The sequence below is a fragment of the Odontesthes bonariensis genome, chromosome 12 (genome assembly GCF_027942865.1).
Source record: "Odontesthes bonariensis isolate fOdoBon6 chromosome 12, fOdoBon6.hap1, whole genome shotgun sequence".
Taxonomy (NCBI): Eukaryota; Metazoa; Chordata; class Actinopteri; order Atheriniformes; family Atherinopsidae; genus Odontesthes; species Odontesthes bonariensis.
Window position 1 is genome coordinate 12,629,426 of NC_134517.1, and position 18,567 is coordinate 12,647,992.

At 39.4% G+C, this 18,567-nt stretch overlaps 1 protein-coding gene and 1 long non-coding RNA gene across 2 annotated transcripts; both read left to right on the forward strand.

Moving 5' to 3' along the window:
* Window positions 1–6,653: 6,653 nt before the first annotated feature.
* LOC142396103 (uncharacterized) lies at window positions 6,654–7,733 on the forward strand. Its single transcript, XR_012772508.1, has 3 exons — window positions 6,654–6,799; window positions 6,929–7,143; window positions 7,251–7,733. It is a non-coding gene; the product is annotated as an uncharacterized LOC142396103 (long non-coding RNA).
* A 7,166-nt stretch (window positions 7,734–14,899) lies between these two features.
* hpxa (hemopexin a) lies at window positions 14,900–18,214 on the forward strand (the record flags this gene model as incomplete). The annotated part of the gene is given in 10 exon segments (XM_075478498.1): window positions 14,900–14,984; window positions 15,191–15,347; window positions 15,665–15,774; window positions 15,777–15,809; window positions 16,189–16,338; window positions 16,341–16,438; window positions 16,731–16,797; window positions 16,932–16,977; window positions 17,038–17,183; window positions 18,171–18,214. Coding segments are annotated over 10 exon segments (936 nt in total), but the record flags the coding sequence as incomplete, so codon positions are not given.
* Between the last annotated feature and the right edge of the window lie 353 nt (window positions 18,215–18,567).

Genomic DNA, 18,567 nt, shown 5'->3' on the forward strand with positions numbered 1-18,567 from the left:
CAGACAATTTATGGAAAGACTTTGGAACAGAATGCTGAACTTTTATCATTCTGATTCTGCCACACTGCTGTTAAGATATTGGGCCTCATGCAAGAACCGTTCGTACGAACAGATTTGTTCTTAAATCGTGTGTACGAGTGATTTAAGAGAATTTGCGCATTCACCAATCTTTTCGTATTTTACGTTTTCTTTGAGGTACGAACAGAATGAATGATTGAATTGAATGAATGAGTGATCCAGACCTGTCGTAGGAGTTTCGTTAAATAGTCCGCTGTTATTCCAATCAAGTTTGCTTGACAAATGAATTGTATATTTAATTACTTTAAAGCAAACATAAATAAATATATACATTATACACCATAAGGATGCTGACATTATTCTGTTTGACTTAAATTATGCACTAATCGAAGGTTAATTTGAATCTGTATACAACAAGGTCAATGGGAAATGTAACCAGCGGCTGACTTTCTACTTTTGGATGCCTTATGCGTCAGGCTCTTGGAAGAGACCGTGTAGATATCCATGTGGAGACAGACGAATGGCTGACATCACGATTTAGATTGCCAAGGACTGTGCTGCTGCAAATATGCAGCTTGCTAGAGCCACAACTCCAGAGAGAAACACGCCGATAAAACCCAATTCCACCACACGTCCAGGTCCTCACCACCCTTGGATTTTTGGCCACTGGAACCTTTCAGAGGGAGATTGGAGACAGATCGGGGGTGTCCCAGTCCTCTGTGAGTCGTGCGCTCCCCTTGGTCATCAGTTTATCACCCACGGTACATCAAGTTCCCATACACCGCTGTCCAACAAGTACAAATTAAGAGGGACTTTCATGCCGTGGCTGGACTGCCAATCATAATTGGAGCACGAGACACATATACGCATCAAAACACCTATGCCTTTGTGGAGCGCACTGAGCTGAAGGCCAGGTGGGTGTGTCTCCATACAGCGGGGGGCTATAGCTCAGAGAAGGCATGCCAGATTTGCACAATATTGCTATGAACGAGGGTCTCCTACAACCTGAACCAGCCCAGGCAGACCAGAAGGTGTGGTGCCAGAAGACCCCTCTCACGGACCACCCCATCAAAGTGCCATCATGATGAGGCAACAACTGATTGCACGGCTTTATTTGCAGTCATCGAGCGCCTGCCCATGGCGAGACGTTTTTTTTTTAAAGCTATTTTCATATTAAACCATTTTTTTTTTTTTTTTTCGGTGACATTACGAACTACAGGTGACACGGAATTAACAGCACTCCTAATTGCTTCCCATTTGTTCGCTTTAGCAGGTCCTGTAATTCCACTGCTGACACTGCTGAAAATGACAGATTTTCCTTTTTGGATCTTTGAAAGCAGAACTTCAGTCTCAAAAGTTGTTCTTTTTGCACCTTGATGCCATTCTCATGACTCAACACTCAACACTCAACACTTCCTGGCACAGGAGCGAGGAAGCACAGCCTTATATGGTATAATTTTGGGCGTGGAGTATGGAAATTTACTATCCTTGTGCACATGCCCTTAAATACGCGCGGGTGGGATTCATCATTTACACACTTTTTCCGAAGTTAAGAGCGTTTGTTGAATCTGACGTGACGTGTTCGCACGAGACCTTCGTGCGAAAAAAGTGAGAGAAATTTAGAATAAAAATACGAAAATGTTCTTGCATGAGGCCCATTGTTTTCCCAGTCTAACTCAGATTTTGCCTGGCATGTGTGTGCAGACAGTAAAGAGCAGCTGACATTTATATATGGCCAGGCAACAAAAACAGGGAACATCTACTCAGAAGATTTAATTGAAAATACTTGAAAAGTAATTTCTATCAACACAATAGACTCAGTATTACTTCAAGAAATAGACATTACTGTAAATATGCTCATTTGCAATGTTGCCCACTACTTGTTGAGAATATTTTGACATCTTAGATACAAAACCTGGAGCCTGTCACGGCAAAGGCCGGCTGACTCACAAATTATACTCAAGTAAGGTTTTTCCCATCCTTTTTCCAGGTGGGGTTCCAGAGCAGGAGGGGGAGGATATTGGCTGAAGCAACGGTGTGGTGAGCAGGTAGGTGTCTCGGAATCCACAGTGGACAGCTAAATCCTTTAGCTTGGAAATCCAGAGCGAGGCGAGCACAGGAACACAGGAGGACAAGGTAAATACATGCAGGGTTTTACTTTGAGGGAAGCACAGAAGTCGGCTGAATTACCACTGTAGCAGTGAGAACAATCTGCCGAAAGACTTGTTGCTCCTGCTGATCCTTAAGAAGGCGTCTTGACAAGCACAGACGAGAAACAGGTAAGGACGCAGGAGCTGAACCAGACTTCCGCCCCAGGCTTTGTGAAATAACCTGCTGAAACCCACGTAAGACCCAAAAACCAAGCAAACTACCCAGGCAAACATGATCGTGACAGAGCCAGTAGTTGCTTTGTTTGACTAGCCTGGCCCCGCCTGTTGGCAAGTACAAGTAACAAATCTAAGTTTAATGAGACAGCCGGAGCTGAAAGAGATGTTCAAAGCTTCGTCTTGCTCTTGAGCTGGGGCGTCGTAGTGGGGTGAAAAGTGGGACTGAGTTACAAGTGGCGGGGGGACCCTTGAGGACTCTAGAATTTTTTCCCCTTTAAATATTGATATAATTTAAAGATCACAGTAAATGTTGCCAACTAATGTAAATTTAATGTTATGGGTAAATACATCGGTTGATTGTTAAAACCCTATGTAGGACTCCTTGACCACATATAGTGTATCATATATATATATATACCCCTTGCACAAAATGGTTTAGTCCGCCTTCACCGGGCGTTTTACTGCTTGTGCATTGGGCCCAGAATTTGGTGCTACGCCCCTGCTCTTGAGTGCTGAGCCTGGAATTGTACAAGCAGTTGAAATGCACCCCAGCTCACTGAAAGAGGATTCAGATCAAACAATTCTGAGGGTTCTTTGAAGGTTATTGGATCTTCAGGGGCTCAATCGACTTTACAGAAGGGCACACATGGATCTAAGTGCAGAACAGCCATCCCAGGACTCCCAGTCCCAGCCCACCCCTTAAAACCTTAACCTCAATGCTGAAGAGCAGCAGTTTTGTCCAGGATGGTCAGGTCTGCAGATCCAAGTCTTCTACGTTTTCTTCCCTTCCTTTTTGCAAGCACCAGGGGTTCAACGTCGAAGGTCCTTAGTGTTCCATTTAAAAACTAATTTGAATGGTATGGATAACTTTACTACTGCAGTCCATTATAAGCATATGTAAGGCAAATTTCACAAAGAACAATAAACCTTCTGTGATACGCGGAGGTGGGGTCGCTCTCTAAAACCTGCCACCACCTCTACAGGACCAGGTTCTTTTGACTACGAGGGCGAGCAGCAATTAATAACCTGAACACAAATTGTGTGCAACAATAATTTATTACAATGATGATGTAAAAAAAGAATAAAAGTATAAAAAGAATAAAAGAATAAAAAAGTAAAAGTATAAAAAGAATAAAAGAATGTCTGTTCTTAAAAAGGGGAATACCTCCTTTTAAAAGTCAATTTAAGAACAGTCTAAAACCAGGGTACTCCAGGCTCACGGCCACGCTCCGGTCCGGTGCTCCGTCGTCCTGCTTCGCCAGTTAGCCACCGAGAGCCATCCTCCACTCCAAGTAACCTGAAGATCTTCCTAGGTCCTCCCGTTCGTCGCACGGCCTCCGTAAAGCGCCCCCTGACGACACCACAGATCTACTCCCATCAACCTCCGCCTAGCCGGAAGCTCCCGCTGGCGACACCGTGGACCTGGAACCCCAACCAGTCACACGGCCGCCACTTCGCTGGGAGCCTCCGCTGGCGTGGCATGGACCTGCAACAGAAAATGATGGCCAGCAGTCTGCTCACAACGCGGGATCTCTGTTCCATGGATCTTCAGGCTACAGCTAAAAGTGTATCGGTAAACGACTTTGTGGCAGAAACTCCTGCTTGTGCCACCTCGCGTCGAAACCTTCCGATAAACTTCTCGGGACGAATCTCTCGTGACGACGGCGGCTCTCTCTGTTCCGCTCAATCTCTCCTGCCCTGCTCCCTTCTAGCTATCTTCCTCTTTTCCTATACTTTCCGCTCTGGCGTTTCAGCGTCTTTAAAGGGAACACTTCCGGCTACCTGTTCAATTAGGGTGGGGCCGCTGCAACAGCCGATTGGCTGGTGCAGCCTTCGGTCAGAGGATGCACTACTGCCTAAAAATCATAAAACGGCCATTCCAACACATGCAGTAAAACTTAATTAAAAGGAAACAACCACACTAATAAATAGAAAACATACCTTAAATGAATTAAACAAAACTATGGCACACAATAAAAACAAATATAAAACCTGCAGTAAGGCATCACATCTGACTCACCGTCTGACACTTCCTGAAGGAAAAAAAGTGCAATGATATTTCTCACTGTGTTACTGAGCCACCCAACATTGCTGTGTGGTGAATTCCCTCACTGACAATATATCCCTCTCAGATTTGTTGGACATTGTTCAAAGCTAATGTATGAAAGCACAAATATGTCTGTGCTTTCATACAACTTAGCATATAGTTTTTACATGGGACTGTTAACTTCCTGGGGTTAGCTGTGGTTGCTTTTACATAGGCGTTTTCCCACTCTTCACACCTTTTTGGTAAAACATGCTAATAGCCATGGCTGCTCTCATGTCATATTTAAATGAAGAAGTTTTGTATTCTGGAAAAATACTAACCCCCTTTTGCGAAAATCTAAAATGCGAAGATGTGGTTAAATGTAGAGATTTATACCTTTTTCACATCTGTGCCTTTGACCTTAAGCTAGAGAGAGCGACTAGCTTAGCTCTTTCTAAAATTCAACTTAATTCTTCAATAGCTCGCAAGTAAACACTTGCTTCACTCTTAAACTTACAAAAATGTAAGTTTAATGCAAGGAGAAATAAAACTTAAACTTAAACACAAAGGTATTGATATTGCTGATTTTGCCGTGGATCTGTTCAACAAAAATATTTTTTTCCTACTTTCTCCTACATTTGTTTTTGTTCATCGCTTTTATTTGCCACATGATTTTCATAATAATTAACAAGAATCTCAAAGTTAGTGCATTTCAACCAGAGTGGTGTAAAAAGTACGGTGGCCGGGACCTGCCATTGCTGCAAATAAAAGTAACGCTGCAAACAAAAACAAACTACTGCAAATAAAAGAAACGCAGTGGCAAAGAAAAGAAACGCTGAAGCTGCAAATAAAAGAGACACTGCAAATAAAAAGAAACGCCGCTGCAAAATAAAAGAGGCTGCAAATAAAAAGAAACGCCGCTGCAAATAAAAAGAGCCACAACAGAAGTGGGTAATTGGGGACTGCTTTTGCCGATTCACCTGTGTGAGGAGAAGTAACTTAGAAGAAGAAACGAGGAATAATCACTGGGGAACGAATGAGAAAGTAAGTAAAAATGTTTGTGTTTAATGTCTCTACGTGTGCTTTTAACTCATTGGCTGCCAGCCATTTTCAGTTCAGAGCCACCCATACTGCCAAGTGTTTTTCAGTATTTTGACTGATTTTCCAAGACCCACAGAAAAGTGTGTCTTATGACTATGTACACACCGAAATTACCAAACGAAAGAGTAGACTCTCTTCTTTCATCAGGAAAACAAAGTTTGTTTCTACCATTTTCAGTCCTTTAGTAATAGACAGTAGAACATAGGTTGGTTTCACCAAAAACAGCTGTTTGACCAAAAAAATGGAGAAAACAAGCTTTTTTTTTGCCACCTAGCGGGTAATTTTGCCAATATATTCTCTGTTTAGTGTTTACAAGCCTAAAATTTAGTGACAAACTCCGCTAGATTGTCCCCCAGCCCGCTCCGTTAAAAAACGCAATTGACGTCTATAGACGTCAATGGCAGTCAACGTTTTTTTTTAAATTGACGTGTATAGACGTCAATGGCACCGAAAGAGTTAATGTGTTATTTGGTTAAGCTTTGTAGCCCCAGGTTTAAAATTGAACTGGAGGATGCTAGTGTGTTGTTAGCTTCGGCTAACACGGAGTGACCACTAACGAGAGGAGAATCGAGTTCGGTAACTTTACTCGAATATGCAGCAAAACACAGATATTATGTAGGCTACCACCACACGCTCTCACTCTACAGCAGTGTCTACCCCAGACAAAAACAACTAACAAGTCACAACCATGGATGTATTATATGGTAACAACAGGTACTGACAGCCCGGAACAAAAAAACCTGTATTTCAGCCATGCAGTGTTTTTAAATATGAAACCTGATTTCATATTTCTTTCTGTCTGAATTTCCTTGGACAGCTATCGTAGAGGATGAGTATTATTTGGCAGGGAAGATGATTGTCTCCATTGTACATGGCGGACCAGGTCCCAATCACAGGATCTTGTCAGCTACATTTCAGGGCAGACCAGTTTCAAGGCATCTGTAGGAGACATTACAGATGAGGAGATAGGGAAAGTCCTACAAGAGGTATGAGGATACTTGATAGAAGGGTGGGAAACTCTAGAATAAGAGTGAAGAGAGATTTTTGTCCACTTAAACAATTCTTTCTAATTATCCTTCTGGCATTACCATTTTTTTTCTAATTACTTATATTCATATTTGAAATGTGTGGTACTCTATTATCTCTTCTTTTAGATTCAGAATGCACCCTCATTGGAAATCCTTCAGGACTTGATGGTACAGAACAGCGCCATGTTGCAGACTGCTGGGTGCTTCAGGCATGTTAGGTCATGTGAAGAAAAAAAACAGATAGTAGAGGAGTACCTGAAGTGGTACATCATCCACAGGAACAGCACTGCAATCGAGAGGTAGGTTTCCGTATTTTATTGTTGTCACTGAAATAATTATGAAAAAATGTGTTGCTGTTGTCCCATTTTCTTGCTTACTTCTACACGATACGCATGTAACGTCACATGAATATTTTAATTGTATTTTAGATTCAAGGCTGTACTTGAAAGTCTGCCGTTTCTGACAGCTCTGCAGCAGCATCCAACGGTCTTAAGCCCTGCTCTCTGTCATGCCGATGTGAAGCTGTCTGCTGCAGAGATGGAAAAACTGTTCCAGCCTGAACTTAGTCAACAGGGAAGCAACAGGAGGGCTCAGGAAGAGAAAGCTATGACTTACTGGGCAGACTATCTTCTCGATTGTGAAGGTTACTCAATTTGCTCGTCTGATTTTATACACACAAATTATGTAAAGTTCCAGTGTTGATGTCGATAGTATTTACTGTCAATTGATTTCAATGCTCTCTACTTTTAGAAGATGCCAGCTCTGTGACCTTGGAGGAGGTGTTAATGTTCACTTCAGGTGTGCAGTGTGTGCCTCCTGCTGGCATGAGTCCTCCCATTCCCAATGGCGAATACCTGTGCCAACATTTGAAAGCTTCCTCTTTTGGACACTTATAGTGCCTTCAAAGCCAACATGGACTTTGGCATCAAGAATTCCCCCAGCTTTGGGTGCTTTTAGACCCAGAAATTTACCTGTGGTAAAAGTTAATGTTGCCACACAGTCTCACTCACTAGTGTAGTTTTAATGCAGTGAGTAAGAGAGATGTGAGAGTTTCTGTCTATTTTTCGTGGCAGATTTGTGATATTTGTTATATATTTTATAGCAGTTATGTTATACATCACGTTGCATATTCAAACGTAAGTTGCACTGCAACATTTTTTAAAAAATATTTTGTTTTGTATTGCAAATACATGGTATACAACACCACACATTTTTTATTGTATTATTATTTGATATCAGGAATGTGCTTGCAGCTTAAGCTTGCTTCCATAATAAAAAATGCCAAACTACAGACTGTTTTTTTTTTTTCAAAGATTTCTTTTCAGGCATGGACAACTTTATTAGAGACAGGAAATGACATGAGAGAGAGGAAAATGACATATGGCAAATACTACACATAAAAAGGTTTGTTTTGGTGTTGTTACAACATGTCCCAGGACGGATGGAAGGTTCACCCCACAGAATGGACAAAACATGACCTGGAAAATGACAACACAAGAGAAGAGGAAAGACAGTCAAGTTTAGGATTCAATCTGACATGATGGTACTTTCTCAAAAGTCCCTGGCCACCCCACAGAGCTTCAACTTCACATTCATCCAAATAACTATTGTTACTCAAGCCTTAGATTATTGTTAGCATGATTATTAATGATAAAAACGACAACGACTGTAATAAGCTGCCGGAATTATGTAGCCGTCAGTTCGTTCCGGGCTGTCAGTACCTGTTACCATATAATACATCCATGGTTGTTACTTGTTAGTTGTTTTTGTCTGGGGTAGACACTGCTCTGGGGCCCGTTGCACAAAACTAAGATAAGGGATTAAGCCTGGATATGTTGGCTGTCCTGGCTCAATTTATCCGTGATCCAGTTGCACAAAAGTGGGATAGAGGGAAGTGGGATATGTTCAGACCTAAGTTACCATGGAGATTTATTCTGTGAAGCTAGCCTGCTCCAGACCAGGCTAAGTTCCAGGATCTATTTAATCTCATTCCTTATCTCAGTCAGCGGTCGCCACAAATGGAAACCAATATTTATTCCACTGCCTAGAAAATATTGTTAAAACATTTAACTATACACACACTATCATTATTGAAACATTTGTGATCATTAATTGCAATCATTTTAGATAACTGATGATTTTAGATTAACTTGCAATCATTAGATAATTTAGTTTCCCACAGACTACACATAAAGTACATCACCATATAAATATAAATACACATTAGAGAGTACCATGATGTTCCTTTATTGAACAAGGATGAATCAAAGTAAGTAAACCATCAGCTCCTTTCAAAACTGAAGTCACACAGTGCTCTACAAGACAAAAAGCACAGAATCAAAGCATGCAGTTTGAGACAAACTGTTTGTAAAAATGGGCTATACAAGTAAAGTTGCCTTGCCTATACAGCACAAAAACCTAACAAAAATTCCTCTGCCATTGCAGGCCCAACTTAAATCCACAATGCGAAGTGAGGTCTGACTTTATCATGCAAAACGATTTTGTGATGCAAATGTATTACTCTTTTGAACGCATATTGTTTTGAGAAGCAAGATGCTTTATTTTTAACACCCCAGCCAACTAGCCGGACTACCTTCGTGGACGCCAAAACTCGGCTGGAACTCGGCTCACAGGACGCAGCAGGGGGTAAGTCAATGTTCATAAATGATATTGCTAATATGGTATGTCATACAGCTTCATGTCAAAAGAGGCAAACTCTCCCTTTAAGTCCAGGTTGAAGACACACCTATTTTCAGCTGCATTTGAATAAAACCTAATCACATTTTAACTACTGATTTTATCTATTGTTCTTATTTCTTTCTTTTTTGTTTAAAATTTATATCATGCTTTTTATTTCTACTGTTTTAATGTATCTGTAGAGCACTTTGAATCGCCCTGTAGTTGAATTGTGCTATACAAATAAACTTGCCTTGCCTAGTGAGTGAAGGCAGCTGAGGGAAGAAACACAGGTGAAGGGAGTGGAGCTGACGACTGGCAGGAGGGAACTGAGGAAAGGTGAGAAAAATGGCAAGGCTAAACTAACTGGAGACTAAAAGGAAAAACATACAAAAAAATGGATTGTAAAAAAAATAAAAACACAAACCACTGCCCAAACAAGTGTTTCTGACAGCTTGTATTAACAGTAATATTTCTAAGTCGCTTTGGATAAAAGTGTCTGCTAAATGCATAAACATAAACAGTAATACTATTTTCTGAGCAAAACATCATGTTTGAATGTCTTTAGCAGAAAACAAGGTCTTACCTGACAGACATGCTCCCTATCTGTTATGTTTGTTATGTTTATGCATTTGGCAGACACTTTTATCCAAAGCAACTTACACTCATATCCCAGGTAGGCAGGTAGCATAAGGGGGTCTTTGCCTAAGGACCTAAGTCAAGTAGTACCTTTCAAGGATTGGGGTCAGGATTTGAACCCCAATCATCCACATGAAAGTTGGCAATCTTACCACTACACTATCCACTATCTCCGGCTCTGTCCTCGGCTCTCATTACCAACACTGCCCACAGCAGTTAACCGGATGTGTCCTCTTTCACGGTTCCTTATACTATCATATCAAAGGTGAATTTTTCACTGTTGCTTATTAAGTATTTTAAGGTTTGTGATCTTTTTCCTTATTCCGGCCTCCAGGAAGTCTGCTCCCCTTGCTTAGTCAATCATTATAAAAGGGCATTTGTGTGTGTTTTAGGCTCAGCTTTAGACTGAATTTATAGAAGGTCAAAAGAGTTACTCATAATATTGTAAAATATATAGATGAAAAATAAGGACAACATTAGGAAAAGCCAACTAAGAAAAAAGAAAGAAAGAAAGAAAGAAAGACAGAAAACGTACTTACTGATTCAAAGTTTAAAGCAGCTCTTATTATGTAATAACCTTAAACAGTGCGGTTATGGTTGAGCCACTATATTGCCATATATAGTTATTATTATATTATTGAGCCACTATATACTAATATTATAAAACTGAAAATGTATTGGTCATGTTCATTTCCTTCTCTTTTTAAGTTTGTAAATGAGGACTTTGAGATAATACACAAAAATGGCCCAATTTTAACAGACACTTACAAACTTGTGAACACCAAACACATCTTGTCTTATATAATAATACATCAAAAGTTCATCAAAATAAAATCCATTTACAATAACATAAGTATCTGTCTATCTTTAGCTGTAAAATTTGAATTATAACAATCTAAGGTTAAAACCCTCTAACTTTAGCAGTTTGTTTCCCCTTAAGGACTGGAAATAAAGCCCTTTTTAGAAATAAATGTATTGCTGATGCGTAAATAAGGTCAATCGCAGAGTCATAGTGTCCTCTACTGGATGTTTGAGGTACCGACAGACTTATGTAAAAGCTATTCAGAAAAGAACTTACAGTAATAACATTTTGCTTTAGACCATCACAGAAAATGCCATTTTTTTCACGGGATCAACATTCATTCTTCATTTTGAACAACACAAATGAAAATACAACCTCCAATCTTCAACCACTTCACATCACTTCATCAGCAGCAAGAAAGAAAAAGGCTGCCGAAATTATGAAAACCAACCAACTAAAGTGAAAAAAATTAGAACAATAAAAATGGTTATGTTAGTTAGTTATGCAAACTTTGGTTTGCTTTAGAAACATCAAATAGATTATTTTATTACAAGGACAACATGTTGAGACTGCTTTGAAGGACCAATGACACAAATCCAGACAAACCAATCGTGGACTCTGTATAACCCAGTTATGTTTGTATACTACTAATATCTAACATGTTTAACAGTAAAATGGTCCCATTTTCAAATTTTGCTCTGCTGCAAACAATATAAATGGTTACTGACAGATTTGATTTCTATTAGTTTATAAGAAGCAGCAGTTCTATAAGTCTCCTCATGTACTTTTGGATAAATGCTAATTTGACAACATACTGTTTTTTTCCCCACCAATATATTGGATTTTTGTTTATGGTAACAGCATGATTAAATACGTTTTAGTCCACACTAGGACTGTAAAAAGGATCTGTTTTGTGCAAGTTAACATTTCATCATACTGAGCTAATTTCACATAAATGTGCTCACTTTCTTGGTTCATCATTTGACATTTTTAACTAAGTTCACAAATAAACCCATGTTAATGTTATCACTTTTTTGTAGCGTCTCAGTATTCCACCTTATATAGTCCATAGTCTGAAAAGGAGTTTTGGAACATGGGCATCACAGCCATCTGGATAGATAAAGTACATCTTTGTTTTATTATCAAGCATTAGAATAACTCAAATTTGACCGAGTGCATTTGATACCAGTCAGTCATTAAGCTGGTTTGAATACAAAACCTTTGCCCTCAAAATTCCCATTCACAATGCTGTTATATCGTTATATAAAATTTATTTATAAATTTGAAATTACCCCTCCTATTCAATTTTCACGAGGGAACAAATTAGCTATTGGAAATGTTTTATATCATACATACTTTTAAGCCCGAAATTATTCATACCCCTGGCAAATTTTGACCTAAAGTTACTTTTATTCAACCAGCAAGTTTTTTCTTGATTGGAAATGACACAGGAGTCTCCCAGAAGATAATAAGACGATATAAGAGGCATCATTGTGGAAAAAATTATTTCTCAGCTTTTATTTACATTTGAACGAAAAGTGTCATGTCCAAAATTATTCATACCCTTTGCAAACTGTCACAGTCTATGGGAAAATCCAAAGTTCTATACCATTCCAAATAGTCCAAGCTGTTCTAAAGCATCCGAGTTAGCCTGATTCATTGGTAACAGCTGTTTTTTTTTTCAGTGATGTTGACGCTTTGCGGTAAGACGTATTGCATCACTTCCTGTTACCTTGTTTGTGTCATAGACATAATATACGTAGACGCCTCATAGACTGACGCTGCCTATTGGAGCTGACGTAGCAGCGTGGCCGCCATCTTGGATGGGTCTCCAATGCCCCCACATTGCATTTATTTCGACTGAGGACAGACTAAACATGGAGAAGCAGCATTTAGCTGTTATGCTGCTAACAAGTGGAACAAACTGCCAGTGGAGATTAAACTTTCACCAAATGTAGACATTTTTAAATCCAGGTTAAAGACATTTCTGTTCTCATGTGTCTATGCATGAAATATCTTTTAACTTATCTAGACTGTTGCCTGTTTTTAAATTCATTTAAATGATTTTATTTGTTTCTTTTTATATTCTTTTATGTATTTTTAATGCTTCTTGCACTCCCTGCTGCAATGCTTTTATTTTATGTAAAGCACTTTGAACTGTTTGTACATGAAATGTGCTATATAAATAAATTTGATTTGATTTGATTTGATTTATTATGCTCTTTAACAAAGACATATGGTAGGCTATGGCCTATTAATAAATGTATAAATTAGTTTAAATATAAATTTATACAACAAAATTTTGTTGGCACTCAAGAAAAACAGACAAAACGATAACAATGAATAAAATAAAGTGTCATGAATAAAAAATAAATAATAAATAAAGTGCCGAGTAGTAAAAACAGTTATAAATATATTATAAAAGATAAATGCAGTTCTAAAAATGGTGGAATTATAAATATGGTGGAAGTAAACATTAACGTAATAGGCTATATGTAATATAATATTGCACATATATACTGTACCAGCTCAGTACATTTTTTTTAAAGGCCTAAAAAAATAAGCGTTATATTTCCAGGTCATTCCAGCGTGCTGCACTACCCAGTTAGGCTTGCAACTGGGGCTGGGGAGCTAAAACCCTTGAAAAATAACTGTTTTGCACAGCTTATCGCGTATGCTGGCACTCTGTAACTCCAGGGTAGTTAATTTTGCGATGTGGTGCAGCCTTACTTTGTGAAATACAGACACCACAAATGACACAATCATCATCTCTAAGCCTGACAATCTTACCCGTCCTGCCAAAATCATCAGGCTTGAAGTGCTCACTACAGAGCTTTGACGACTCAGTCGCAACAAAACCCTCCCGTCTTATAGCTACTTACCATTGCCTCCTCAAGCCTGTATCACTGGGAAACCTTCAAACTATGAAGAAGAAAAAAAAAACAGCAAGAGACAATGAGTAAGAGTACCAATTCCCGCTGTAACAGCATTACACGTAAGTAACGATAGTTACGATGACATAATATATTATGTCACTCAATGGTAAAATAACCAAAATTATTGTTTAATCTTACTTGCGAAAGGTAATCCCACGTGATTTGGTATCAATACTGCGCTGGTTATTGCAACCGTAAACAGCACAACATGCGAGCATAGTTGCTCACTCTCCGTCGACTCCAATTGATTCTGGTGCTTGCCTAGAGTGAGGAGACCCATCCAATATGGCGGTGACACTGTTACGTTCCAGCACGCCATGAGGTGTCTACTTATATTATGTGTACTGTGGAATTTCTTGCTCTTCTTGGACTACTAATAATCACTTTGTTTCTCCTTATAAATGACACATTTTTGCATAGTTAACTCTATCGCATACTTGTTCTATTCTAACACTCACTCCTACAGATCTTTATTTTCACTTTTTAGCGCTGTGTTTGGTACTCTAGCTTAACATGGCTATCAGTTCTCCTGCTCCATGTGTCCGATGTTTTAGTTACTCCTCTGCCTCCTTTAGTGATAATGGTGCATGTAACAAATGTAATCTTTTTGTAGTTTTGGAGGCGAGGTTATCTGAATTGGAAATTCGGCACTGCACCGTGAAAACCACACGATAGTGAGCCAGGTCCCTTTAGCCAGTGCGGAGCCACCTAGTGTAGCTACTAGCTCTATTAGCCACCCCATAGCAGAACCCGAGCAGCCGGGACCCCAGGCTGGCTGGGTGACTGTCAGGAAGAGGAAGAGGTATAGCCCTAAAGTCGAGCCCATGGTTCACCATCAATCTGTCCACGCTTCAAACAGATTTTCCCCACTCAGCAACACACCTGCTGAGGACAAAACCCTGGTAATTGGCAGCTCTATAGTCACAAACGTGGCATTAGAGACACCAGGGACCATAGTCAAATGCATTCTGGGGGCCAGAGCGGGCAACATAGAATCCTATTTAAAACTTCTTCCGTACTGGGATGTGAGAGGAAATCTCATGTTTCTTGTACTTTCTGCTGGCCTTTTTCCAGACTTCTCAACAGTTACTGTTTCTACTGTTATCATAAAGTGACATCTCATCCATTTGTTGAAAAAAAGAAGCATTGATTCCTTATCTAAAACCCAAAATGTATGGAAACATGTGAGATGTGAGACAAGATCTGAAATGATTGCTCCTTTTTTCTGTTCAAACAGGGATCAGCATGCATCAGTTGAGTTGGTGGAAGGCATAATTTTGACATGGAAAACTATCAACATACAGGTTTTCACTTTATATAAAACTCTGGAATTTTCACTATGATATTCTGCAGCTTTTCTTGACCGTTGTCAAGTCCTTAAGATGGACGCTGTTGCTGTGAATGAAGAGGTAATCCCTTACTTTTTCAATGGTAAGTCCATATATACTAAATACTTAGGGGCAGAACTACTTAAAGGATCGATTTGGGCTCTAGACATTGAGGAATTAATTCCTAAATCCACTTAAATAAAGAAATTGTACCATAAATTCATTTAGACCTGTTGTTTCACTGCATGAAGTTTCACTTCTCAAATAAATGCATGTTATTCTAAGATTATGTGCTGTAATTCCTCTCAGGCCATCATTTATTCAAGGGCTTCCATGGCAAAGCAGAGCTGTCAAATGAGTCTTTCACTGAGTTGGATGACCACCACCACCTGGGCCATGTAGATGCCGCTTTCCGCATGCACTACGAGGATGATCCCAGCTACCATGACCGAATGTTCTTCTTCCTGACATGGCCTGGCAAAATGTGTACGATTTTGTTGATCAGACAATAAGAACAGCTATGTAACAATTCAAAGTGTCAAGGAAGAATGACAAAACAAAGCGGGCAAAATAACTAGACAACTGCAAGTCAATGCAACCTGCTGATTAGTCTGACATGACATCTTTGTAAAATACATTTGTCCTGCACTATTGTTTCTTTTAGAGTCTCTAGTTAAATTTACAGGTTGATTATGACAACAAGGATGAACTAATTTGTATATATTGATTGTAAAAGAGGGACATCCTTTCAGTTTAATCTGGTACTCCTGATCATTTTGTGCAGGACAACAAGGTTTTCAGCTATCAAAAACACAAGCTGGAGGATGGCTATCCCAAAGATATCTCTGAAGTCTTTCCTGGAATTCCCGACCATCTGGATGCTGCTGTGGAGTGTCCTGTGATGAAGACTCTGTGATCTTCTTCAAGGGTGTGTGGATTTAGTAATTAGAATACAACCTAACCACCTAACCAATAGGTACAAATACCACATCTACGTGCTGCCTCTTTCTTTTTAGTTTCCATGGATTCCAGATATTTTCACTGTATATGTGGTACAAATGTTCATATTATTAAAACCACATTACTGTGTGCTGTTAAGCCCTGCCTATCTGTTTTCTATATTTCTAAAGGACAAACTTTTTCTTTTATGACAGAGTAAAATATGTTTTTATAATTTTTTTTTCATTTTGCCTTTCAACACATCTGCACTTGAAGGCATTCCAAGACCAACTTTGCTTGAGAAGCTTTGAAAGTTGAGCATTGTCACTTTACCACTTAAAACCATGTGTTCGTGTTTTTTTCTGAAGGAGATGACATCTACCACTTCAATGTTAAAACCAAGGCTGTAGATGAGAAAGAGTTCAAGTCCATGCCAAACTGCACGTCTGCTTTCTGATATATGGAGCACTACTACTCCTTCCATGGATACATGTTCTCCAAGTTTGACGGTGAGGTGCATGGCAGATCCCTAAAGAAGCATGTAACTACTTCATGAGGTGCTCCAAGTTCAGTAAGTCCAAAATCAGTGGTGGTAGTTTAACAACACAACACAAAAAGGTACAGTTATTCACATCTATGCATTGTTCACTCCTTCCACTATCCTCCTATCTATATTTGAACGGCCAATGTTGCTCGTTGTAAAAAAAAGCCTATGAAATTCCCTCTGAATCTGCCATGATGGCAGGTTTAAATGTAGTTTCAAGGTCATCAGTGTCCCAGACTCTGATTTGGCAAACTCTATTCTCCCAGCTCACACTGATCATGTTTGAGTTTGTTTTTAAGCCCTGCAGAGCAAAGACAAAACTGCAACATTTTTATTTGACAGTGGCTTTGTGTTTGTTTGCTGCAGCGCTGCAGCCGTGTGCACCTGGATGCCATCACATCTGACGAAGCTGGAAATATGTACGCCTTCCGGGGTGAGATATGATGACAATAGAATACATTTGAGTGAGTTGTACAGTTAAATATAGTTGGACATTTCTATTAGTATTCTGATAAAAGAATATAATATGACAGTTTAACAGTCAGGATTCTCCCCTCATTATTCCAGTGTTTATGGAAAACTTTGTGCACTCCTGGTGCCATATCACTTGTTGGTTAGTACTATTTTTTTCCTTTTATAATGGTGAGAATTAAACGATGAATGAATTTTACAGCAGAAAGATTTGCAAAGTCAAAATTGGTGAGCCACACACCCACCTGGATGGTTACCCTAAGCCTGTGAAAGATGAGCTGGGCATTGAGGGTCCCATTGATGCCGCATTCGTCTGCGGGGACCATCATATTGTTCACATCATGGAAGGTATAAAAACATTCAAAGCCTGATTGCGGGTAGTACGAGCCCAGGAATATATATTTTTTAAATGATTTGTCTATAACAGGGGTCGGCAACCCGCGGCGCATGTGGCTCTTTATTCCCTCTGCTGTGGCTTCCACTGGCTTTGGAAAATAAATAATAACTATTTCATTTCCATCTATTTTATTTTAGTTCGTTAGTTTTTTAAATGGAACAGATCCAGATCACGGATCCACACATTAAGTGCTACATCCGGCCCGGATCCGTTCATAGATCACATCATCCGTTTCGGATCCGTTTATGATACTTATAATGGAGGTGGACTCATTTGGTCCAGAACCTTTATTTATTATGAAAATATTAACAAAAGTAGATACAGATAAAAACTTGCTAACCAACTAGAAATGACTCCACCAGTTTAGCCTTATATACCGGAAAATGACTTATTGTGAAGCTGCAAAAGACCTAAAATTGGGTTATTATTACGAGTAAATTTACAGTTTTGAGGCTGCACAGTGGTGCAGTTGGTAGCACTGTTGCAGGTGTGAGAATCCAGCCAGGGGTCTTTCTGTATGTGGTTTGCATGTTCTCCCTGTACATGCATGGGTTCTCTCTGGGTACTTCATCTCATCTGCTATCCGTTGTGCTGTACTGCTCTCCCTGCCTCCCTCATCCTCCATACCAGAACAGTAACCTCCACCAACCTCCCTGGAGATATATGGTACATTATAGTATGATCCTGTGATCAAATGATTGGTTGGATACAACCAATTAAGTGGAACTGAGTTCACTTAAAAGAGCTGGCACAAACACCAGATTGACCAACACATCACTACAAGTGGCTAATAAGATAATGGACACAAAAAAACATGAAAACATGTGATGGAAATTCTTAAATTTATTTATAAATACTCACATACTCATTTAAAATAAAAAAAATAAATAAAAAAGTGGCATAACCAACTGGCATAACATGTGATGTGCTGTGCTTAGACATCGTCAGCAGGGGGAACCTCGTGTGTACTGCGTCTCCTTGAGGTTCCCCTATCTGCTGCCAAGTTGAACCACCGGATGGCATGCTTGCAGACATCATGTTCAGTGGAAGCACGAGCAACAGGATTTTTTCTGACAGAATCTGTAATGACAAAAGGAGATTTTCAATTAAGTTATCATCATCCGCCATCATAATCACAATTTGTAATGTGACGGATACACATAGTGATAATGCACTCCAAAATAGACAATCTGTCACATACTTCAGACATAGAATTTCTAAATATAGGAATGCAGTTTAAGACTAACAAAAATAACCTGTGTATAGTCAACTTAGATGAATAAGTGATGAGTGAATGATATAGTGACCAAAACTACCACGGTTAACTCAAATCTA